The 26,100-nt window shown below is 38.3% G+C and overlaps 3 protein-coding genes across 6 annotated transcripts; 1 reads left to right on the plus strand and 2 right to left on the minus strand.

Annotated features, from left to right (window-relative positions):
- The first annotated feature begins 1,441 nt into the window (after positions 1-1,441).
- On the plus strand, positions 1,442-6,814 carry LOC147509574 (glutamate receptor 2.8-like). The gene is made up of 6 exons (XM_086601871.1): positions 1,442-3,199; positions 3,532-3,844; positions 4,102-4,508; positions 4,843-5,441; positions 5,765-6,230; positions 6,321-6,814. The coding sequence occupies exons 1-4, from the start codon at positions 2,345-2,347 to the stop codon at positions 5,389-5,391; spliced, it is 2,124 nt and encodes a 707-aa protein (XP_086457997.1). The 5' UTR covers positions 1,442-2,344; the 3' UTR covers positions 5,392-5,441; positions 5,765-6,230; positions 6,321-6,814.
- A 1,363-nt stretch (positions 6,815-8,177) lies between these two features.
- On the minus strand, positions 8,178-12,310 carry LOC147509575 (uncharacterized). Of its 4 annotated transcripts, XR_015218522.1 has the most exons (5): positions 10,329-12,310; positions 9,669-10,237; positions 9,198-9,451; positions 8,816-9,104; positions 8,178-8,726 (listed from the first exon to the last, which is right to left on the minus strand). XR_015218522.1 is itself a non-coding variant. In XM_086601872.1 (3 exons), the coding sequence occupies exons 2-3, from the start codon at positions 9,747-9,749 to the stop codon at positions 8,880-8,882; spliced, it is 777 nt and encodes a 258-aa protein (XP_086457998.1). In that variant the 5' UTR covers positions 9,750-10,237; positions 10,329-12,310; the 3' UTR covers positions 8,745-8,879. The 4 variants fall into 3 exon arrangements, 1 of the variants encoding a protein (XP_086457998.1); XR_015218521.1 differs by having other exon boundaries at positions 9,198-10,237; XM_086601872.1 differs by lacking the exon at positions 8,178-8,726 and having other exon boundaries at positions 8,745-9,104; positions 9,198-10,237.
- Positions 12,311-16,762: 4,452 nt separating this feature from the next.
- On the minus strand, positions 16,763-25,238 carry EXO84B (exocyst complex component 84B). The gene is made up of 7 exons (XM_086601873.1): positions 24,811-25,238; positions 24,645-24,742; positions 23,514-24,558; positions 22,355-22,870; positions 19,795-19,983; positions 19,565-19,701; positions 16,763-17,328 (listed from the first exon to the last, which is right to left on the minus strand). Exons 1-7 carry the CDS (start codon positions 24,985-24,987, stop codon positions 17,166-17,168), a joined length of 2,325 nt encoding a protein of 774 aa, XP_086457999.1. The 5' UTR covers positions 24,988-25,238; the 3' UTR covers positions 16,763-17,165.
- Positions 25,239-26,100: the final 862 nt, after the last annotated feature.

The raw sequence follows: 26,100 nt of genomic DNA on the forward strand, positions 1-26,100 counted from the left end.
CACTTGTTATGTCAGTGGATATGTGGATTCAGATTATGCAGGTGATCTAGATAGACGACGATCGACTACTAGTTATGTATTTATGATGCATGGTGCACCGGTTAGTTGGAGGTCTATGCTACAGGCTACAATTGCTCTATCTACTACCGGGCGAGTATATGGCAGCGGCGGTGCAAAAGAAAAGAGCCATTATGGCTTCGAGGTCTTCTGGATAATATGGGTATTGAGCAGAACAATGTTGCTTTGCATTGTGATAGTCAGAGTGCTATTCATTTGGCGAAAAACCAGGTTTATCATGCTCGGACCAAGCCTATTAATGCCCGTTATCACTTTATACGGGATGTCGTTGAGGATGGTGATGTTGCACTTGAGAAAGTGGACACCCATGACAATCCTGCTGATATGCTGACTAAGGTTGTCACCGGAGTTAAGTTCCAACACTGTTTGGACTTGCTCCAAATCCTACATGCTTGATAGAGCCCTTTTTGGGCATGGCCCTTAGGGGCGGATGGACTGCGAGTTTCTGGATGGATGTGTTCTTGCTTGATGTGTTCGGCTCGGTTTTATGTGTTAAAATCCTCACCGAGGTGGAGAATTGTAGAGAAAACGATGTTTTTTTTCTATCTGGTGTGAAGGGCGCGACCCGCGCTTAGTTTTCACTTGGGCAAGGTGCGACCCGTGCTCATGAGGTTTTGACCTCCAGTGATTTAAGTGCGACCCGCGCTCCACTTTGCCTAGTCGAGGGTGCGACCCGCGCTTCATGAGTTATTTCAGCACGAATTTGCCCTTTTTCGGAAGTTTTCTAAAATAGTATAAATATATGTTTTTTCTATAGAAACCTAACTTTTCCAAAACCAAGAAAGAGAGAGATTATAAGAGAGCAATTCTTTGTGAGTGGATTGAGAGACTTGTAATCTGTTACTCTGGACATCTAGTAAAGCTTGGAACTTGCAGTGTGGAAGTAGGCAAATTGCCGAACCATAATATATCTCGTCTTGTGGTTTGTTCTTCTTTTGCATTAATTGTTTTACTTTATATGCTTATTATTTGATATTGAGAAGTGTTGGGATATTGCTTGGAGGGTGTTAAAGTCTTGTCTAGTAAGAAGGATTGATCCTTGTGTAGAATTGATCTATTGTAGTGGGTAACGTTGTTTCCGCAGTGTTATATTCACAACAGGTAACTAGTCGAGTATCAATTTGTGTAGTCTTACGAGTTTTAGAAGAGGACTTATCTTTTCATATTTTCTAGGCCTAGCTTGTTCTTCATTGTGATGTGGCCAAATTCACTTTCCTGAGAGATCTCAGCAAAGATGAGCTTTTCTTCTTGCCTCTAATTGGTTTCTTGACTTTTTCTATATCACCAGGTAAGAAAAAGACAAACCAGTTTAGACTAGTATACTGCATGGCAGTGGGGAGTGAGCGGAGCTGCGGGGAGAGAGAGAGTTGGGTGAAGGAGAAAGGGTATTTGGGGCGAAGAAAAAATGAGAGAAGTTGAAGACAGACAAACAGAAACCAACCAACTTGGTTTTTGTCCGCATACCCCCCTTCTGCCAAGATCGTTCGCTCCGCTCACTCGAATATATGCGATCAAAGAGACTCACTCATTCACCCCTCCAAAGACCAAGTACTCAAATATGTTTTTCTTTCAAGTTACAAGTGAAGTTTATTTGCGGCAACATTGACATTTTATCCTATTGAAGTATAGAATTCATAGTGCTACTCTATTGTCACAAAACTGATGGCTTTACTTGATGTGTTGCTAGTCTGGTTTAACAGGTAGATTGGTAGAAACCTCTGTTCTTATAACAGGTTACTACCAATACAAATACAGTAAATCACAAAAACTAATTAAGTGGTTTCTTTGGTCATTGTACCAATAAAGAATGTTCAAGTGCAAGCCATCCTAGGACCTCAAACATCCTCCGAGGCCGTGTTTGTGGTTGATATCGGTAACAAAACTGAAGTGCCCATCATTTCTTTCTCAGCAACCAGTCCTTCCATCTCCTTCACCAAAACCTCATATTTCATCAGAACAACTCTAAATGATTCCACACAAGTGAAAGCTATTGCTGCAATTATTGAATACTTTGGATGGAGGGAAGTGGTCCCAATATATGAAGACACTGACTATGGAAAGGACATGATACCGTATCTAATTGATGCCATCCAAGATGTCAACTCACATGTTCCATACCGGAGTGTTTTATGTTCTTCACCAACTGATGTACAGATTCGCGGTGAACTGTACAAGTTGATGACCAAGCAGACCAGGGTTTTCGTGGTGCACATGAGGACATCGATCTCTTGGCTCACGCCTTTTTTCCATAGCAAATGAACTCAGAATGATGAGTAAAGGGTATGTGTGGATCATCACAGATGGGCTTACGGATCTCTTGAGTTCCATGAATAGCTCTATTGTTGAGTCAATGCAAGGTGTACTAGGAATAAAAGCTCATGTGCCAAGATCTGAAAAGGTTGACAACTTTAAAAGAAGTTGGAAACGAAATTTTTTTCAAAAATATTCTGACATTGACGAAGCTGAGCTGAATATAATTGGCCTATGGGCGTATGACAGTATCTGGGCATTGGCAACTGCTGTTGAGAGACTTAATACTGTCAGTCCTCGGTATAAGAAACTAGACAACGGAACAAACACTACAGACCTGGAAAATCTTGGGATCTCTGAAAACGGTCCTAAGCTTCGGGATTCAATCTTGCTAACCAAGTTTCAAGGGTTGAGTGGAGAATTCTGGCTCAAAGATGGACAATTGCAGTCATGGACTTTCAAAATAATCAATATAATTGGGAAAGGAGAAAGAGAAATCGGATTCTGGAGTCCAACACATGGACTTTCAGGGAACTCGGACTTGACAACGAAAACATCATCCCAGACTAATCTTGGAGCCATTATCTGGCCTGGTGAGACAACTGTGGTTCCAAAGGGTTGGGAGACGCCAGCAAGCGAGAAGAAGTTGAAGATTGGAGTTCCAATAAAAGATGGGTTTAGTAATTTTGTTAAAGTTGAAAAGGATCGAGAGACTAATGCCACATTGGCCACTGGGTTTTGCATAGATGTATTCAAGGCTGCGGTTGACTCAATGAAATATGCCCTACCCTATGAATTTGTACCTTTCGAGAAGGCAGACGGCGAGAGCGCGGGAGATTACAATGAACTTGTATACCAAGTCTATCTCCAGGTCAGTTAAAGTATCCGCAATCATCTGTTAATCTGGATATATAAGAGAATGGTTCGTTGGTCATATATCTAAGACACCTTGCACCTGCAAAGATTGTCGGACCCTCTTCTCCTCCATCCACACCTGGCAAGGTTCCTACATCATGAAATGTCAGTGACCATCTAACAATACAAGTTTTAGTACCTTTTCACTCAGAACGACCACATTACAATGCCGACCTTTAGTTTTTAATTCTTGAACTTTGCATTTTTCCTTCAGTTCTTGATCATTTACTTCTCTGAATTAAGCCGGAAGTATTTCTTTATTCTTACTACATTTTAACATATTCGCAGAAGTATGACGTGGTTGTGGGAGATGTAACAATTCTTGCCAACAGATCCAACTATGTGGATTTTACCGTGCCAATTACGGAATCCGGGGTATCAATTGTAGTGCCAGTCAAGGAAGATGTTAGGAAGAATGCGTGGATTTTCTTGAAGCCTCTAACCATGGAGCTCTGGTTAACAACTGGGGCATTTTTCATCTACACTGGCTTCGTGATCTGGGTTCTAGAGCATGGTATAAACAAAGATTTTAGAGGCAAACCTTCGCAACAAGTGGGCACGATCTTCTATTTCACCTTCTCGACGTTTGTGTTTGCCCATAGTAATTTCCTTCCTCATTTTCTTACACAAAATCTACCACTTTGCTGCGTTAAATAAACTAATTAATATATATGTCAACTCACACTCTACCACTTTTGGAATGATTTAGTGGTAGAAAATTAAATGTGATAACGCTTCCCTGACCAAAGAATTAACTATCTTTATATAGATTGAGAACCACTTGTATTGCAATCTCAAGTGTTGAGAACCCAGCTTATTTGATGAGAGTAAACGAATAATTTTGTTGCTATTTTGCAGAGGAAAGGATGATAAGCAACTTCGCAAGGTTTGTGATGATTATATGGGTTTTCGTAGTCCTCATTCTGACATCAAGTTATACGGCTAGCTTAACTTCATTGTTAACAGTACAGCAACTCCAACCCACCATCAAAGACATCAGCGATCTCAAAAAGACCGGAGATTATGTAGGTTATCTCTCAGGTTCCTTTGTTTACGAACTTGCTCAAAGCTTGGGCATTCATTCATCGAAGTTGAGGCCCTACCGCAATGTAGAAGCGTTCCACGAGGCTTTGTCAAAAGGAAGTCAAGATGGTGGAGTCTCCGCTATTATTGATGAGATCCCTTATATGAAGGTCCTCCTTGCAAAATACTGCACAAAATACAAGATGGTTGGACCAACACACAGGACTGCTGGCTTTGGCTTTGTAAGTAACCCTTTTACTCGTCGTTACCTGAGAGCAACTCTGTCACCTATTAGTAGGCAACATGAAACCACTAGATACGTCACTCTGCATATTTACAAACACCGTCTGTCATACCACTTATTGATTCCAACAATCATTAAGGGCTGAAATATAACTTATCAGTTGCATGTCCCATTACAGTAGCAGTATGTAATGGTAAATATAACTTATCAGCCACAATTATACTTTAGGAAGTAATGGTTGTCGGTTGTATCTCGACAATTTGCACTATTAAGTGTTAAAAACAACTCCATTTTTCTAACTTGACAATTTTGCTCCTAAACATTTTGCTCAGGTTTTTCCAAAGGGTTCTCCTCTAGTACCTGATATTTCGAGGGCTATCTTAAATGTGACAGAGGGAGACAAAATGGAGGCAATCAATCGCGAATGGTTTGGGCAGCAGGTTTCATGTCAAGAGCAAGGGACTACTACCTCCGAAAGCCTCTCCTTCGATAGCTTTAAGGGTCTCTTTATCATTTCCAGAGTTGCTTCTGCCACTGCTGTTCTCGTATCCATAATAATTTTCCTATATGAACATAGGAACATTATTACTTCTGAATGTTCTGTTTCCCAAAAAATTTCTGCTATGGCTGTCCAATTTGATAAGGAGAAAGATATATTTTCTAAAGGATCCAAGAAGATTGATTTTCTATGTGCAAGGACGACTGATGGAAGAGAAAGTTGTGTTGCAGAATGCAATGCAAGTACACCTCAAATACCAGCATCAAGTGTTTCTGTGCACGAAGATACAGTCTACTCCACAGAGGGAAGCATTCCCAGTACCAATCACTGCACACCAATTCAAGACCCCCCAGGTGTAATAGAGATAACTTCAGTAAACTGATTAGTTTATGTGATACCCTGCAATCTTTTTTTAGACTTACGTCCCCACCAGCTAGGGCAGGGATCGGGTCGGGTTCGGGTCGGATATGGCTATATCCGAATCCGAATCCGAATAGTTTTATAATATCCGAAACCGAATCCGAACCCGATTATATTCGAAATTTAATATCCAAACCGACCCGAACCCGTTATATCCGACTAACCCGATCGGATAACACTAAAAATTTAAAAAGCCCAAAAATATATCCGAATAGAACCCGAACCCGAACCGAATAAATAAACGGATACAAAAAGCAACCCGAACCCGAACTATTCGGATTCGGATCGGGTCGGGTTCGGGTCAAACCCGACCCGATTCCCTGCCCTACCACCAGCTTATTGAATTAGATTTCTGTCCCCAGTTCTTTGCATATTAGACTTACCCAATTTAACAGCTGACTCAACTGATTCCGTTTTGTGCATGTGTAAAGACACATATACCCCTGAGCAGGCAAAATGACGAATATGCTCATTGACTCTATCAAGACCAAAAGCTTGCAAATTGATAGGTGGCATCATCCCTCTCATTTAATCCAACGAACCAAAATATTTTCCCTAAATGACACCCGATACCTTTGCTAACTTGAATTGACCAAACTACCCTCAATCATTTTCCCTCATTTGCCACGTGTCAGCATCCTGTGAAGTGAAATCAACGGTTCATAATTTGGTTCAATAAGTTGGTTCATGCAGAATCAAACCGTTAGATTTTAACGTTAGGCTCTTCCCTCTATAAGTAGGAGAAGTTTCTCTTAAATGGAAATGGATGCAATTGACTCGTCCAAAGCACAAATGGAGAAGGTATTTCCTCAACTTTGTACCTTAATTCAGGTAATTCAGGTGGCAATGGAAAACTAATTAAAGTAGGAAAACTAATTGTTGAAATTTCAGGCTCGTGCTTGCTTCTCATGTGGAAAGCTTGATCATTGGTATGATAGATGCCCTTGGATTGGCTCTCCTTGCAAGAGATGCAATACAGTTCGTTTTGTGAAAACTTCACAACAACCTCATTCATGGGATCAAAAGTTTTTAAGTTGCCCAAAATGTCAAAGTTTTCAATGGATGAAGGATGCTCTGAAGGAGTCAATGCCCGAGCAAAAGCCTAGTCAGTTGTCTTCTCAAGTTGGGGGGAGCTCGTCTGTAGGGAGTTCTAATGGGAAGTCCAAAGTTTGTGTTCAAATTGAAGTGGATAATTTGTGTGAAGGATTTGAAGCACAAGTGACTGTGAAAGGGAGTTTAATCATCAGTAGTGTAGTTTGAAGTTCAATTTGAAGTTTGAAGGTGAAGTTGAAGTTGAAGTTGAAGTTGTAACTAACTGTTGTAACTTTCATGTTTGAAGTTGTAAGCTTCATGTTTGAAATCTAATTGAAAGAGTTGCAGTACTATTGTTGTTGTTCAAAACACTCTAAACAAAAAACACTTGAATCATTGAAGCAACATAGAACAGAGACTCTAAATAGAGACTCTAACATAGAACACAGACTCTAAACAGAGACTCTAACATAGAACAGAGACTCTCTAAACAGAGACTCTAACATAGAACACAGACTCTAAACAGAGACTCTAACATAGAACAAAGACTCTAACATTCAAACTACTTCAAACTAACACAAACATCAAACTTAGACACATAAAACAAATAGTACACTAGACCATGACACATTACACATTAGTCCTCTTGTTCTTGTTCTTCTTGTTGCTCATGCACACTCCAACTGCTGCTAATGCCAATACAATTTTTTTAGTTTCACGTGGTGGTGATTGTGATTGACCAAGTTGTGATGGTCCTGGAAGTGGAATGTGTAATCTTGCTGATTTCCTGGGTGAAGGAGAGGTTGATGCTGCTTGTGGTGGTGGTGGAGGGACTTGTTGTGGTTGTGGTGGTGGTGGTGGAGGGACTGCTGCTGGTTGTGGTGCTGGTGGAAGGACTGGTGTTGGTTGTGGTTTAGCTTTTGGAGCAAATTTCATATCGAATCCTTTTGCTGGTGATGGAGGAGCAAAACCTGGTGGAGGATATGGTGATGCTGCTTCTTCTGCTAGACATTGCCTTATGGTATCAGTCAACTCTAAATAACACATATTGTTGCAGACCTTGAAAGTCATTTGGCCCTCATTTTCCATGAACTCTAAAAACAGCCGCTTATCTTTCTTTTATTTTAACAATGCTTTGATCTGCTCAAAAGAATCATCAACTTTCTTTTTATCAAGCTGAATTTTTGCTATTCTTCCTACAACCATGACTTCCAACTGTTGCAACTTGAGATGAGAATAGAGTTGAGAGATGAGAATAGAGTTAAGAAATGAGAAAAAATTGATGTGAGATGTGTTGGGGGGTGTAGTCTGATTTTATAGAAAGTGAATAGGGTGTTTGGATGATTCACGAGGCATTGACTGAAATGAATCTGCTAATACAAGCCAGCCTAGTAAAATGAATCTGTCACCCTATGCATAGTCTAAACACTGCAAGTAAATATCTCACACTTGAATCACCAAAACTGCAGACATTTTCTGATTTTCTGCCACCCTATGCATAGTCTAAAAACAGGACATAAACTGCAAGTAAATATCTCATACTTGAATCACCAAAACTGCAAACATTTTCTTAATCAAATTTAACATAATATTTAATGCAATTTAAATAGAAAATACGCCATATAAATACTGCAAAAGAAATCACTGAAAAGAAATAGAACATTCTATATACACATTGCAAAAGAAATAGTCCAACTCTGTACACATATATTCCAAAAGAAATCTTTCCAAATTAAACCAGTTGTACATGAATATCAAAAGCAAATATTTTGGTACTTTGAAAGGAGCTATAACATATATTCATCCAAGTTTCTTTTTATCGGCTTCACAAGTGTTGGTGCTTTGATAGACAGGAGTTGTAACACTTGCTTGTGCTTTATTTCTTGTTGTTCCTTTCACAACTGCTGGTGCTTTGAAAGGAGCTGTAACACTTGCAAAAGTTGCTCTTGCTCCCTTCACAACTTGTCTTGTAGCAACTAGCACACTTGCACTATTCTTTTTTCCCTCTCCTTGCTTTCTAATCAAGTCACCCATAGTATGTCTGTGCTCTGGTGCTTTGAATAATGTTGGTCCATAGTTTTGGCTCTTTTTAGGGTGTTCATGTCTCACTAGTGCCACTCTTACTGGTTATGATATGGACTCACTTGGAGGAGCATTGCTTGGTGGTTCTGCTATGGACTCACTTGAGGAGCATCACTTCCACTTTGCAAACCACTCTGTTTTTTTGCCTTCCTAATGCCACCCTGTGTCTTTCTTACAATCTTTCTGCCAAGGTTTACAAAGTATAAACTAAGTAGTAAAAACATTTTAGTATAAACAAAGTAGCTGAACAAATATTAATAAACTTAACTTACTTTGCCCTATCCATGCAAGTGGACTCTCCTGTGACAGTTCTAGACCTTGTCCAAGGTTTAGGTTTCAATCTTGGTGGTTTATTCTTTGCATTGCTTGCATTATTTCTGATGCAAAAAGACCCTTACATGACCTTGCATTATGCCCTTCTCCTTTACATTTGCTACAAGTCATTTTCCTCTTTTTTTGCACATGACCATTCTCATTTTCATCCTTAGCACGCATTCTCTGCTTTTTAGGCCTTCCAATACCCCTCACCAAAGGAGGTGGTTTGACAAGTTTGGTTGGATCCTAAGAAAATTTAAGATTAATAAAAGATTAGTTACTACAATTTAGTGTAAATAACATAAGCATATTAAACCAGACAAATATATAAACACTTACAGGTTTAGGCCAGTCTTTGACATCTTTCATGGGTTTCACATTACTCATGTAAGCTAGGTTATACTCTGAGACCAAGAAGTAAGAATTGCAGTACTCAACCCACTCAACTCTTCTTGGTAACAGCACTCTCACAGCATAAACACACACAATTCCAGTCATCTGCCATACCCTACATTCACAAGTGTGGTCCACAATATTGACCCTCCACCTATCACCATGGTAATTCTTCACAACAAAAAGATCATCATTTGAACCTTCAAAGATGTAGGATGGACATATTTCTATCATCTTGGCTATGTGCTTATTCACTCTAAGGACCAATCCATTTTGATCCCATCCTTTACAAGCATGTTTCCTCTTGTACCTCAAACTCATTAACAGAAGGTGATATTGGTCTAGTAAACTGACAATTGGAAGGTCTCTGAGCTCTAAGATCCAACTATTGAAAGACTCTGAGAAATTGTTGCATACCTGTTCAACTTTAAGTTCCTTAGAAAAGTGAGATCTAGCCCATGTTTCATATCCCTCTTTTTTGCAGCCACTTCCATGCATTCTTTATCACTTCCATCCACCTTTCAAAGTCTTCCATATGCCTTTGATGCAGCCCAGGACAAGTTGTTCCATATAGTCACCCTTGAAAAGCTTTTTGAAGTTCTTATACATATACCTGAAACAAAACCTATGTTGTGCTCTAGGGAATAGAGCCTTAACATCTTGAATCAAACAACAGGCCAAGGGTGCAGTTCTAGCTTTTCAGCCATGATACTCAAAAATTCACACCATGATTGCTTACACTCAGATCTACAAATGTATATAGCCAAAGGAAATAGACAATTATTTCCATCTAAAGCAACCATGCTAAGCACCTGCCCTCCATATCTCCCTTTAAGAAAACAACCATCCAACCCCACTAATGGCTTATAATCAACTGTAAAACCCTGAATACAAGCATCAAATGCAATACAGACTCCTTCAAACTGAAGTGTGTTAGCATCTCTTGAGACTTTTGCAATTGTAGAAAGACCATTACTCTTATGAATCTACAAACAACCATCAAACATACAATCAATTTGATTGTTGAAATCATACAAAAAGATATATAAATTATGAAAACAATTCAAAAGTGTATACCATGTTACATAGCACTGGGATCATGTTGTAGTTTTCCCCCCATAATCCCCATAAATTTGTTGCAGACACTTGAATCTTGCATTCCAAACTGTCCAGTAACTTCTATTGACATGAAAAACCCTCATGACTTCTCCCTTTATGAAAATAGGAGTCATGGTTTTGAAATGAACCTTGGATAAAACAATATAAAAGTTACTACATTAGTACAATTTAAACTCTTATAGTGATACTATCAAAAAAAAAAAAAAAACTCTTATAGTGAACTCCAAACCACTTATAATGAACTGATCTTCATTTGATCTTCAATTTTTCTAACAACCCAATTTGCATTGGCCATTCTGTTGAACATATCACAATCAGCCTTACAAGTATGTACTGCCTTCAGTGTATTCAGTCTCATTGTGAATCCATCATCTTGTCTCCTGAAATAAGCTACCCATGGACATTGTACATTCTTTTTGTCTTCCCCAAAACATTTTAATCTAATTTTTAATAGGTCATTCTTCACTAAGTCACCAGAAAACCTATTTACTACACAAAAATCAATTATATCTTGTCTTAACACATCAATATTTGACCACTTCATTCCTACCTCCCAAACTGTTGGTTTATTCACAGACTGTTGACTTCCCTCATCTCCATCTTCCATATTATCAGTGACTGCAATGAAGTTAACAAAGTCCACTCTTTCTGCAATTACATGGTCCTCCTCATCCTCGGAAGAATGTGTACTCCTATACCCCTCATCATCCTCAATATCATCTATGGGTCTTGGTGCTGGTGGTTGTGGTGGAGGTGAAAACTGTGTTAGTAGAGCTGACTTGTTTGGTGATGTGGACTTTGAAATGTGTGGAGAAGATGCATTGGCTATAGGTGGTGCTGGAGGTAAAGTCTCAGGATCATGACATGTTGCTGAAATGATAGGTGCTATTGGTGGTGGATTTGAAATATCAACTGGAGTTGAACTATTAGGTGCTATTGGTGGTAAATCATCATTCCAGTCTTCCTCTTCCTCATAATCATCTAGTGTACCAAAACACTTATTTGTATAAAAATCATCAGTATCTTTGATGATTGAATTCTTCTTCTTCATACTTCTTATTTTATTCTTCTTCTTCTTCACATTCTTTCTAGGCTTTGGAGTTGAAACTTGTGGAGTTGGTACAATCATAGTTTCCACCAACTCAATAGTTCCCCTTCAAATTCAACAAATACATGACTCCACCCACTTATATCTTCCTCCATGTTAGCCCACATTTGCATCAAATCACTATCATTCTTAACATATACCTTCTCACCATTACAAAGGTACAATACTTCAAACACTGCACTAATATCAAACAAATAGTTTTCCTTAAGATCATCTACAAAGTTCATATAATTTATCATATCCCCGTCCACATTCCTCATCTTCTCCATAACACCACCTCTATAATTATCATGGGCATATAGTGAACCATCAGGTGCCTCTTGAAATGCCCCATGATAATAGAGCATTAAGTTTCTCTTAGCCAAACAATCCCTTTCCATCTGTGTTTAATACATATTAATTACAGTTAAGTTAGAACAAAACAAACAAAATGCTAAAGTTTCTCCTGGAATACAAAATGTTAAATATTTTACATTTCTTACTTAACATACTTGAAACCACCTAAAAACATGTTCAAACATTAAAGGTTCGAAATTTAAGTAACTTACCTTGAGCTCAAATTTGGATCACGTGTAAGTAACTACCACTAAGCTATCTACTTTAGCTTAAAGGTATCTTCTTTGCGTTTTTTTTGTTAGATAGTGTAGTGTTTGTCTGCTAAACCAAAATGCAAAACATTTTGGCTACCACCAAGCTAGATAGTGTAGTGAAGAAGATAGCAAATTTGAGTGATCTTTTGGTTAAGAAAATGTGCTCTTACAGAGCTGATGAAACATGTTCTGCATGAACCATTATGAACCGTTGATTTCACTTCACAAGATGCTGACACGTGGCAAATGAGGGAAAATGATTGAGGATAGTTTGGTCAATTTAAGTTAGCAAGAGTATTGGGTGTCATTTAGGGAAAATATTTTGGTTCGTTGGATTAAATGAGAGGGATGACACCACGTGTCAATTTGCAAGCTTTATTCGTCATTTTGCCTGCTCAGGGGTAAATGTGTCTTTACACATGCACAAAACGGAATCAGTTGAGTCAGCTATGAAATTGGGGACGTAAATCTAATATACAAAGAACTGGGGACGGAAGTCTAATTCAATAAGCTGGTGGGGACCTAAGTCTAAAAAACTGTATATGAAATACTGATCGACTCCTCAACTGCTTAAGTTCTCCTTTGAGTTTCAAATTCCTTACAGTTAGTCTTAGAATAGTAAAGTCAATTACTGAAAGGTGAAAGTGACTACCGTCTCATATCTGTGTACAGTACTGGTACTCAGTCTTGAAAAGCTGTTTCGTTCTTTTAAAGTTTTTCTCCTCAATAAATTTTACAAATAATGGATTTTCGCCGTCCTCATTCGGACCTCAATAACATAACCAACCGGCACATTAATGATCTAAAGCATAGGACTGGTAAATCAGCCGAGCTGCTAGGTTTGCTCAGGGATCGACTCGTTTGCCTCGCTCAAGCTCGTTCCGCTTGCAGTGTGAGCCAAGCCTTTGACTGGCTCGTCTCTACTCTTTAGTAGTTTAGTACCATCCATATTTAACAGAGCTACTCGGGGCGCTACTCGTGGCTCGATCCACATTTGACACGCTCTGCTTGCACTATGAGTTTAGCCTGAAGTCCTGAACAGATTTAAGCCCCATTTAAAACATAAGCCTGAGCCTGAACCAGGGCCGGCTCAAGCCAAAATGTGGCCTTAGGCGAGAGCTTTATTTGCGAGGCCTTTATTTCCTAGGCCATCTATAATCACAAAAAAAAAATCGCTATATATTCACAATTTTATTATAAATTAAGAGCGAAAATCTAGTATTATAACTCAAATCGAATGAAAAACGTACAAAAACATCCATACATCAAAACTATAAATAAATAAAAGAATAGATTCATATTGAAATAAATAAATAAAATCAAATAATAAAAATAATAAAAATCAAATTTCACAAAAACTGTGAGTACTAAATGATGAATTGATGATTAACCATTTAGAACTCAAAAGTGAAGACAAATGGTTAAACTTGAAATTAGTGAAATAGAACAAGTGAGAGAGAAAATTTTAATGAGAGAAGTGTAATGACAATTTCTTTAATTAAGACAATTTAATTAAGAGAGAGAATAAGAAAATGCATAGAATGTGGAGATTGTTTCACTAAATGTGGGATTTTCCGATTTGTTTTTATTCTTCCAATGAAACAATTTGATTAAATGAGCACACTGCATATTAATATTAATACATCGAGATGTCATTTGTCTTGTTCCTGAGCCAAATTGAATCATATCCTTTTTTAGCATTTTTTTTTCTTTATAAAATTAGGTAAAAAACAAATATGTGGATAAATTAGGAAATATGAGGGCCTTCTAAATTTGAGGCCTAAGCTCCACTCGCCAGTCCTCCTGAACAAACCACTCGCTCGGTATACCAGTCCTCCTCAAACGTAGGGATATTATGCAAGTTGTCAAAACTGTTCCTTCGTTTTAGGACTTGTTGAAAGCTTGGGGGCGTTAGATTACGTCCTGCCACAATGTGGAAAACTATCATGGGGCCTTATCAAGGGAGAGTCGAGATGGTATTTTCTTCATTTATTAATGCATTACTAATGACATCCCTTTCATCAAGCAATTCCTTGCAAGATGCAGCACAATAAACAGCATGGTCGTACCAACATGCGGTCCTGCTAGCTCTGGCTTCATGATTCACCCTCTCTCAAATTTATTTGAAGATAAATATCACACAGTGAACAATACACTGGTCTTGCCTATTAAAACCAACTGCTAGTTAAGTGTAATTGCTGAATTCAACAATTCTGTAAAGGTGTGTTTTGGTTTTTCTTTACATACAATGGAAGAGAGGAGGATGGGTTTGGGTTTTGGAGAGACCGAGTTCGCTCCTGAGCGAGCTGCACTGGTCTTGCCTATTAAAACCAACTGCTAGTTAAGTGTACTTGCTGATTTCAACAATTCTGTAAAGGTGTGTTTTGGTTTTTCTTTACATACAATAGAAGAGAGGAGGATGGGTTTGGGTTTTGGAGAGACCGAGTTCGGCTCCCTCGAAAGAAGAGTCACCCACGATATCTCTCTTGATTTTTAGGGGAGAGAAAAATCAGGTCTCACGTAGTTCAAATAGGTGGTATTTATAGGCCTAAGGGAGTGTTGATCCTTGAGACACGTGTACCCTCTTGTACATATGTAGGTGGAGATTATGAAAGTGTGTTAGGTTGGTTTTAGTAGGAGTTGTGTGCTGATTGGAAGTTGGCGCGGTAGTCCCTATTTTCCGGTGGTGGGAAGTACAAGTACGATTTTGATAATGATTACACCTGGTGGTGTTTTTATCTGAGGCGTTCTGTCTCCAGTCGTTTATTCATCCTGAGATATCCTTGAACGAACTTAAGCGTACCACCTACATGAAGGGAACTGCTCACAGATCGGTCTTGGAGGTCGATGTCCTGGTTCGCTTATGCTTCGCGCGTATGCAATATTCCTTAATGAGGATATTACTCCCCTACATATTCCAAGAGCTTGAGGTATACGCCATCCACGCACTGAATATTTTAATAACATATGTATGGCTTGACATTAAGTTAGAATCGACATTTTTATGTTCGAAGATCAACAAATACATTGATACACAGGCGCTGCTGACGTGCACCTGCACTTTTATCGTTCCTCATACCCTCAACCTACTTTACCCAGGATCAATTCAATGAACAGTGATAGCTGAGTCACAAGTATCGTTCTGGAGCAAGGCTGCAAGGCAATGAAAGAAGGGAAGGAACCCTCAGCCATAAAGGAGGTCCTCCTTTGAGATCGGTCTTATTTGGGATGCTGAATCCTCAAGTCCTTCATCGAAAAAAAAATCCTCAAGTCCTTTTTCCGTTGATTTCAAAATATAAACATAGGTTTCCAGTCTCCACTTACTTGGAACAAATATATACAGTCCAAAAGTCCAACTAAGACGTCTTGAGTTTAGAACAGGGAATGATCAAATGGGTGCAGCTAAAAATCGATGACTAAATGCACTTGGTTTCAGTAATGCCAAACGGAGCCTAAATAAATGACCTACATCACAAATTTGAACGACCTCATTTAAATTTCACATTTTCAAATTGGAATTGGAATTGCAAGTTGCACGTCAATAGACAGTATTAATGTCAAACAGCTCCGTCTAATCTAGCCTACGTTGATGAACTTGATGGCCATATAAAATGTGCGGAGGAGAGTGAATGGTTTGGCCACTAAGGTTCCTGTCCATAGCAAGGAGCCTAGGAGGTAGCACTATCACCTCAGACATGCCCTGATAATTTAAGATCTCTTCCTCATTGCTGGTGTTGCCTCCACCACTGCCTTCCTCCTTCAACTCTTATTTATATTCTTACTTTTTTTTTGACAAAGAAACATTCTGTGAACTTCCGAAGGCTCTCACAAAAAATTTGTCATGGCCATACAATTTCTTGAGAAAGATATATTTTTCTTGTGGGTCCACGAAGATAGATTTACGTAATACACAAACAACAGTCAAATGAAGAAGTGGAGCAACTGCATACAACGTAAGTACTCCAGCAACAATTGCTCCTCTGCGCCATGAAGAATATCCCACCCGTATAAAATTACGTATACTTAAGGTAGCACGCTAATTCAAGATCCCTCGGCAGTAATAGAAATCTCTTCAGTAAACTGATTAGTTTCAGTGAATAACCCTGTAGTATCAGTCTCATAAAAAAACACACCCAATATGTTTCTTTTGGTTAACAAACAGTTTCACATGGAAAAGTGCAAATATTATCAAGAGGCTAGTCTATGAAGCCACAACGAGAAAAGGTTCTTCGCACTCCTGACAAGGAAGACACATCTAAAGAGGAAGAAGCCTCTTCATGAGTTGTCCACAAGGAACAGTATGGGTCTCTGTAAAGTTACTCAAACATCCACACTGCAACAGAAAAAAGACATCCACGAGTAGGATGAGACCATCAAACTTCTACTGAACCAAGATGGCCTTCGCCACTCCTCTTCCCATGTCTCTGAAACAAGGCTTTCCACCAATACAGCTGATTCTTGAGTAATCTATGGAAATCTTTGTGCATGGGGAACCTCAATAACTTCTATCATAGTATCATGACATTATTAACTTTTTTAAGGGTGTCTTTATGTGGAAATGTAGACTGCCAGAAGAAAGTTCAACATTTAAAGGATATGTGGAAAAAACTGTTTAATGCTTTGTGTGGTTAGATATAATGGAATGTGAACGGGGTGTAACTACTTCTCCCAACCATATTATGCACCCTATCGAGTTTTATTGATTAAGGGTGTTTTATTGAATTTCACGAAAAATTAAAATAAGAAATTACAGGCCCATGAGCCACAAAGCAGTGAAAGAATGATACAGCACAGGGGTAGGACCAAATAAGGTATCACCAACATTTACATGTTCAGACCTCGGCTAGAGAATGGATGCAAAGAATTCCTAAACTTAGGACCAAGCTATTATAAACCTACAGAAATTCAAGATTTTCACTAACATAATTTTTTTTTTTAAAAATGTTGAAATCTTACTATTTATACAGTGCTGAGCACAGCAACCACCAGGAGGACCATAGAATCGTGAGAAGATTGTTGTAGGCTGATCAGGTAGTGCACTGTAACTCCAAAGTGCTGTTTGGCTCTTAAATGTACAAGAGCAAGAAACTTTGTAAGCTAGGAACTTCCATGAGATCTAACTGATGAAGTTGATTGTGCTGAGACAGAAGCAGTGGGACTGTTGAGATCTCTTTCTCCATTGACTGCTTTGGTTTTCCCAGTCAGCTTCTCAATGGCTTCCTGACAAATGTCGATAAACCATTCATCTTCTGGGAGTACACTGCCAACATACTTAAATATCAGCTTCTAGAAAACCAAGAGATTTAAAGTTGACAGAATTTAGATGTTCAACTATATTAAGGGTGTGCTTGTTTCCCTCTACAAATTTGGGAAACTTTTCCATATAGAAAGTGTGCAAAAACTTGGTAGGAATTCCACTCGTAAAATCATTCCAAAAAAAATACAAATTTCGATGGAATTTGCACTTTTGAAATGTAAGTAAAAATTTCACTGCATTTACATCCTTTTTAGTAGGATTTTGGTAGTGTAAATCTATGCCAAGTCCATATTGCCCTGTCAGTTCAGTAGTTCACAGTACATATGAAAAAAATCTCAAATTTGCAGGGAAAACAAGCACAACAGAAGTTATAATAAACAAAAACACAAAGAATTCCTGAAAAAAGAACATGGAGAAAAAAAGCTGCTACCCACATTGTCTGTAGAGGTGCCAACAATGCGGTTTTGTCCTTACAAGTTCTGTTCCAATGCGAATTACAGAAAAATAATAACCATAACAAGGAAACAGGGTGGACTTTTATCATTTTCGCTTCCATCCACGGTTCTCAGGACCATACATATTATGAAACTAAATTAATACTTAAGTTGCAGATATGCATACTTAGTAGAAAAACATAACAGCTGCTGATTATTTGAAGATGCATGGAGAAAGACAGATGCACCATGGATGTATATAATTCTCTGAAGAGGTGAGGAAGAACCTTCTACAACATTATGGTGTTTGGGTTCTAGACGATATGGACGGCTTTTATCTGGTTACTCAAATTAAACTACATATTTGTCCTCTCTTTTATCACTGAAAGTACATAAGTAAGAATCTAGTAATTCACAAGGTCAATGGAGACAGATTTAGCTGCGATTATCCACTAGTAATTTCCATCCAATCTTAATTTAATTGGTTCCAAATGGATACTATAATCAACGATCCAAGTCTTAATGTATACAGCACTTGTGTTTACTCAGGCCTCTGGCCCTTCCCATATTTCAATCCAGCCCAAGCAACCTTTTAGACCTTAAGAGTTGAGTGGATGTAATTGAAAAAACCCGACATTTAGAAGCTAAATAGCAGACTAGTCCCATATTGTTTGATTTGCCATGTTATAACTTATAATATCTATGACCACACGAGAACGGTTAGATAAAGGGGCAGTGGACCCCACACTACCCTCCATATTATATAGATTTTTACAGCCTAACCGTCTTAAATGGTTCTGGGTCAGTTCTGGTTCCGATTACTTCAAAACAAATTGACACCCCTAAATGCTCGGTACTCTGATGAGCCGGCACATCTCTAATTTTATAGCTAGAAATAGTATGGAACTGAGACATCAAACGGCCAAAGCAAGACCAAAATACAACCTAGAAATACTAGTCTCTCCACGCCCAGGCTGGTACAAAATGGTAATGAGATGCCTAGGTCTAATTACAGAGAAAAATTACAAATAGAAGAAATCACAGAAGATAGATCCTTTGTGCCTTATCTGGTCCTCAATGTGGACTTGAGAGTAAGAAAAGCCGTTATGGAAGAAAATAATAAAGAGCGCCAGTCAGGTGGTTAGCAGGGATGTAAAACAAACTTGTGCACAATTTATGTGTTAGACTATCTGATGGCTCAAGTTTGGGGTCAACTTTGAGATTCATGCAGATGCAAATCTACAGTCAAATATAAACCAATCTCCCTGTATTACGAAATTCCAAGGGGGAAGCTCAACTTCTTTCATCCAACTTATATATAGATCCGCAATAAAAAAACAAACTCCCAGCTGCTTAGAAGTAACACTGAGGAGGAAATGAGCAGTGCGGAGTTCGCAGGAATATGGGGTTAAAGAAGGGTAACAGAAGCAAGAAGGTTGGATCACCCATAACTCCTCAGACCAAGCGACAAATGACAGGGAGAACAGGATGAACGATATTCTTCTATAGCTGCCAACTATGATGTAATAGGAAAATTATACTAACGACCATCGGGTGTTTCCATCACTAATTTGCAGCACGGAGCGAGTCTACAGCTAACACACACTTAGAAGGAGGTTTTCATACGCAGAATGACTGAATGAGTCTTTCCAGTTTTCTTAAGAATTTACTAATAATAATTAAAATAAATGACTAAATTTGTAACCAAGTTTGTGTATGCACCATACCTTGTAGGTCGGAAAGTAGAAACAAATGATAAAGAAGACATAATCAACAACTTTGACACTCGGTTTTTAAAACCATACCTGTCTGGATCCATCCCAGTCGAAGAAAATACTGCCATAGCTCTGGATATTATATCATTGATAACTTGATGCAAGTGTCGCGATGAATAACGCCTTTGAGATGAAAAATGATAGACAAATTTCATATCCAAATAGAACTGCACATGAATCCAACATGTTCAGAAGAAAGGTCAAACTATTTGCCAAAAAGGAAATTGGAAAAGAACAACTGAATAACAATTTTAAAATACCTGTTGAAGTCCAAGAGGGCCCAATGGCCTTTGACCATCCTCAATATCTTCCCAGAAGCTCTGATCATTAGAAAGATATAGGATAACGGTCTCTGTAAGCCTCATCAATAGAAGAGTCACAAATCGTTCCCTACCTACAAACATATCTGCTGCTATGCTCGCCATTCTGTTCAATTTTGTAAAAAGTTCCTGAATGGCCAAAAAGAAAAAAGAAAAATAATAGTAAGAAACAATCAGAACTTTACATGAAAGATATTGTGTAGAGGGCAATACTACCAATAACAACAATGATAACAAAACACAGGTTGTTGTAAATGTTAGATTACTACGGAACGCCCAATATTATTGTCAACAAGTGTGTTGTGTTCTAAGGAGGAGGAAACTATTCAACACTTGTTCCTGGATTGTGATGTGGCGCAAGTAGTATGAGATTAGTTCATGCAGTCTCTTAAGTGTCATGGTCTATGATGCACGGATACGGGTATGGGTACTGATACGGTGACACCGGTACGGGGTACTGATACAGCGATACGGGTACGGCCTATGGGTACGGCTAATTAATATGAATATTTTAAAATGTGTATTCTGAAAATTATGTTAGTAGTTTTTTGAGTAAAGTTAGTCAGGAACATGTGAAAAACTATTATAACACATGTCAAAGTCAATACAACTTGAAGCCTCACGAACAATTTACATTTCAATAGAGTAGAACAATTGGATCAGGCCTATTTCAGAGATTCTAGTACCCTAGAAGTATCCAGTACCCGTATCGGTATCGTACCTGACCGATACGGGTGCAATGGCATTTTAGGAGTATCCGTGCATCATAGGTCATGGTGACACACTGACACATCCCAAGGTCTAATGGGACGGTTCAACTGTAAGCCAGATAGTTTGATTTCCACCACTGGTCGCATATTGGCAAAGATTGTAGCTCACGCAGTTACATGGTCTATATGGCTGGAACATAATCGTCGAACTTTCCATGATGAGTCTACAAATGTCGAGCAGTGTAAAACACTTATGCGGGATTGGGTGTCTTTCATACACAATGTTTGGGGTTTGGAATTGGAAGATCTCAAAATTAGATGGGATGCTTTGGTTGAGGCTTAGCCTGTGTACGTATGTTTGTACTATATTGGTAGTGTGAATCTCTCACACTGCATCATCATTATCAACACTATAATATATTGTTTAGCTGATAAAAAAAATATATATTGGCTGTGCCAGTCAAGCACAGTCCAAAAGCGGCTAGATCCAGATGGGGAGCACACGTCCACTCAAGCAGGAAAAAAGCTTGAAATACAGACTGAAAACAGACAGTTGGAGGAAAATAGGTGCTAGAGGTAACCAAAGAAAGTGACATGACTTCGACAATCTGAATTCAGAAGATAAAGATGATGATAAAGATCATCTTGACTTCAGTTGATTTTAGGAGGTGGGAAGCAAAGGAGACCTTTGGGGGCTGATAGGCCTTGGTAAATTGGGTTTTCTTTCTGTGTTCTTTTCCTTTTTGCTTGGTTTGCTTTTGTTTCTTTTCTTTTAATCTGTGAATAAACTACAGTCAACGAGATCAGTTACTATCTGCATGACATAATTTGCATGCATAACGACACCTTACACAAAACCTGATACACTTAACTATTGTTTTAATCACTTTACTTAAGCGTACACTGACATCTTAGATTTTAGAATATAAGAAGTCAAATTCTCATCACAATTATGTATTATTTGTGTAAATATCTTATCAGAGCATCTTAGCTAGTAGTACATCTGTACATAAGGTCTGTTACTCTGTCACATAAAAAAGAAATCACAATATGCAATGTAAAAGTGAGGCAATGAATAAACCCACTACAATAGATACTAAGTCTCCCCTCCAAAAAAATATACATATATTTTTGAATTAGTAGCTCATTTTTTTATTTTTGAAACATAAAAGAGATACCTCGTTAGTTTTATTAAGAAATGCCATTACAGTAAGGGTAAACCCAACTTGGTTTACAATACAATACAATCCCAGCTGATGATAAAGTCTTGGAACCTCAATTATCCCCACCCACTCCCCTAAACCAATCAAATAAAGTCCTTGACTTTGACATAATTAATAAACCACTACTGTAGATACTTAATCCCCCATATAGTTCAACTGGCAAAAGGCACATGCTACACACGTTTTCAAATGTGCAGCCGTTATAATTGACCGAATTTTATGATGGAATATAGTAAAAGAACAGGGCAAATTCATAAATGCACAAAAGCAAGAGGCAAGATAAACGGGGCAAATCCGTAAATACAAAAGGTGTAGGGGAAAAACAGTCAAGAGAAAAAGTGACCAAGAGGCAAGAGATACATAAAAAAAAAAAAAAAAAAAAAAAAAAACTACTATTGCAGAACTGTAGATGAGTCTGCAATTTTTAAAATAGTAAAGATTATTAGTTCACAAGAGAATAGCATGCACAACAAATACGAAGTATTTTTTAAAATAAGACTATAAGAGTCACTTGTTCTACTGTCAAGTGTGACAAGGAATACAGAGTAAGAGTCGAAATAGAAATACCTGAAATACTGGAGAAGGAAACCACTCAGGCTCCTCCGTGTTTTCGTCCATGTTTATATACATGTCTGCACAAAGAGGTGTATCACTGTCTTCTGTAAAAATAAGATCTAGAGCATGCTGTTGACAAAAACTATCTCGCAATCTATCAACAGAGCGTTGGAGTCGCCTTCTCCATTCTCTCTGCTCAGGATGGCGACTTTGCCTATCTGTAGGTTTTTTACGGGGATCATCCTTAATATTAGCCTGGTTAATTGGGGAAAGCTTCATGGCTGCACGAGGGAGTAGCTCATCTGCTAATAAAGACGCGTTTGCTAGCAAAGCTATTTGCTGAGTCTCAGTCTCAGCCAGACGAACAATTTTGTTTCCAGAACCTTCCAAGTTGCCTTCGTCTTCTATTGAACCAGGTAACGCCTTAATGAGAAGGTTCACATATGAATTAAATACTTGAAAAAGACCTTCCAGTGTAGGACCTCCCAGCTGCATACTCAAGAGTGGTCCTACGTCCTCAAAAAAATCCTGCATTAACCATGTAATGAGAAGGCTTCAAGAAAACATGCTGACGGTATGAAAGAGAGATCATAGCTAATAACAAACCAAAAGGCTTCATATTATAACGAGAAGGCTTCAAGCTACATGAACTCAAACATTCCAATATTCAGAGGGAATCAGGTATAGAGAAACACCTCAATGGAGGAAACATCAGTTATTTAGTACGACTTTAAAATCTTTGGAGTGTGCATAATCTTGTAACTCGGTATCTTGCTAAGTGGGAAACTACAAATTATCTTGATCACAATCTTTTATCTTTTATTGGAATGAATGAACTATAGATACAGAGAGAGAGAGAGAGAGAGAGAGAGAGAGAGAGAGAGAGAGAGTAGGACTTCAAAAAAAAAACTTAAAGGCAAGTCGGAGAGGACATGTTCTAAACTCTCAGTCGACAGACAGCATTAAGACAAACATGTACTTTTCAGTCATTTCAAAAGAAGAAAAAGGTCCGAAATGATATGTTATTTGTATCCTTCAAACCATTGAACAATCATTGGGATCAAGGGGTAATACGACAAAAAGAAAAAGAAAAAAAAAAGAAGGGATGTTTCAAAGACTTTGATATAACATAGGGTCAGATAAGGAAAAGCTAAGGGAACAGATTATTCACCTGTACCATTGAATTGAACCGGTGGGCACTGCTTGAAAGTTTATGCTGGAAAGTCACCACACTACCTGAAGATCTACCAGATTGGCGAGCAACACTAGGAGGATATGTGAGCACCCAATTATCAGCAGCTGCTAATGCAGCAGAGCTCTCTTCAATTCTTTTCAAATTTGCGTCTAGTGCTTGCTCAACACTAGGTCTAAAGAGTTTCAAAAGGACAGGGCAAAGCGCTAAGCCACGAGCTTCCAACAAGGAACAATGACCTAAGGCTATTTGAACACACTCAGCAGCAGCCCTCAAGCCTCCAGCAGCAGCTGACGAAGCTAATGCATGTCTCTTTGCAAGAAGGGCAAAAGCCTCTGTCTGTTTGGTGGCCCACACCACAAGCTCAGAGGTATATGCTGGCTCCTTGCCGAAAACAGCAACAGAATCACTAGCAGCTTGAGCAATAGCAGAGAAAACAAGTTGTGAAAGGGCAGCAGTGTATGCTCCTCCATATGAAGTGCTTGATGGACGAAGGCTCCGCATGTTATACAGAAACCTCTGGTAATGGGCATTGAGAAGTAAACTATGAGCACGGGGACCATCTCCAAGTCTTTTGAGGGCTGAAACAGCTGCACGAAGCTCAATACCGCGGGTTGAGGGTTGGCAAGCAGCTTCAGCTAGCTGATCAGCCAATTTTTGTTTGTGTTCAGTAATCGCAGTCTGTAGAGAAAGGAGTGCATCTTGGCTTAAAGTTTTATTTTCTTTCGCCTCGGCTGCCAGTCTTTCCCCTTCATCAAGGGAAGCCAGAGCCTCATCTATTCTTCTTTCAGCTAACAATACATCCAACAGATCAGGAAACTCCAACGTCCATTTCTCAATGTTGGAAGTTTCTCGATCCTCATATTTAAATATTTGGTGTACTTTAGAACCTTGAGATGTTGTGGTAGTCATGGAATGTATATTTACTCCTTCAGACAAACCATGAATTAGAGCTGCCTGTGTCGAAAGCAGATTTCTAATAGAAAGGAGTTCCCCTTCTAAGTCAGATATCTCTTTTGACGTGCTGCATATATACAAATTTTCATTATCTTTTTCAACATATTTAATGGTCTCATATGTAAAAATGGATATATGTGTCAAGTGAGTCACCGTATAAAAGCTGAATAGTTGGCATAAACACTTCTACGCATCTCCTCAGCCGAAGCCTTTTTTAAGTCCAGAAGAGAATTGCATAACTGCCTTATTTCCTGAAAACAAAAAAAAAATTATTTCCAGATAACAGAAATATTTGCAAGAGAGGTTAATAAGAATGAACCTTTTCATTTAAAGAGTGACACTTGGACTGAACAAAAGCATCAGGATCAAACCCATCTGACTTGAATATATTCAACTTATCTTCAAGCTGAGACCCATTTAATCCTAAGCCTAAGCCGCCGTTGGCCGTTACTGAGGATCCCCTTGACCGTGAAGACTTTACTGATGCTGCTGCCATAATAATCCCCCGATCTAGTTTGGGGCCTCTCTTTTTTTTAAGTGGGTTTGATTGGATTGATAAAGTGGTGCATCGTTAATTAGCTAAAAAAGAATGAATTCTAAGGTTCGAAGTAGAAGAAAGAAAAGAAGAAAAAGTAGCTGTCAGTGTGATGATGAGGTGGCAACTGTTTTTGGAAATTAATTTTGACCAGAAACACGAGTGAAATAAAAGGGAAGACTTGTGTCGCTTTTTTTTGCCACCGAACGACCTATTATGAGGTCACTGATTTTGACTTTTAATCAAAGATTTTGTTTTAAACGAGTCGAAGATTTGGATTTGGTAATGATAAGAATCGGGTTTTTAGACGTCATGATGATCTTATTACAAGATTTATTTGTTTGCCATGAATGTCCAAATGGGATCGAATTACTGTTATCTTAAAATGGAAATAAAATCTTGGTTGAATTTTTGTCACTTTTTTAATTAGAGTTATGTCATTATTATTTTTCTTTTACCATATAGTTACCATATAGATAACTATGTTTTGATTTTCAATAATATATAATAAGTAACTCTCTACACAACTCTAATTTCTAGCTGATTGGTCTCTATGCGACTATGTAAAAGTCTTTACTCTTTACATTTACATCTTTGAGCACTTAATGGATAAGATTTGAGGAATTTCTGATTATTATGACTAGTGACGTAAAAATTTATTTTTATTTTTCTTTATTCTTATTGGAGTGATGAAATTATACAATCATTTCTTCATAACAATAAATTGCACTAAGTTTACAATTTAATCAGTCTGCAACTTTGGTTGAATTGGGTCGATTCTTCAGTTATCTTATGTCTGGGTGGTAATGTCAACAGTTGGGAGAACTTCCAACTCACAACATCGCAAAGATTCTGAACCATATCAATCATTGTCTTTGCCGTACCAGCTTTATAAAATGAGAATTTAGCTGGTACAACTGCCACAGCTAACAATTGGCACTGGATTCAGATCTATTCTAGCTCCATTACCGGCTCACTGAAACTAATTGATAAGTTAACATTGTTGTTTGGATGATCTTAGTTTTGTTATTAACTGAATTGAAATATATTCCAGGTTTCAAGAAAGCCTAAGTG

Source organism: Coptis chinensis, chromosome 3, assembly GCF_015680905.1.
Source record: "Coptis chinensis isolate HL-2020 chromosome 3, ASM1568090v1, whole genome shotgun sequence".
Lineage (NCBI taxonomy): Eukaryota > Viridiplantae > Streptophyta > Magnoliopsida > Ranunculales > Ranunculaceae > Coptis > Coptis chinensis.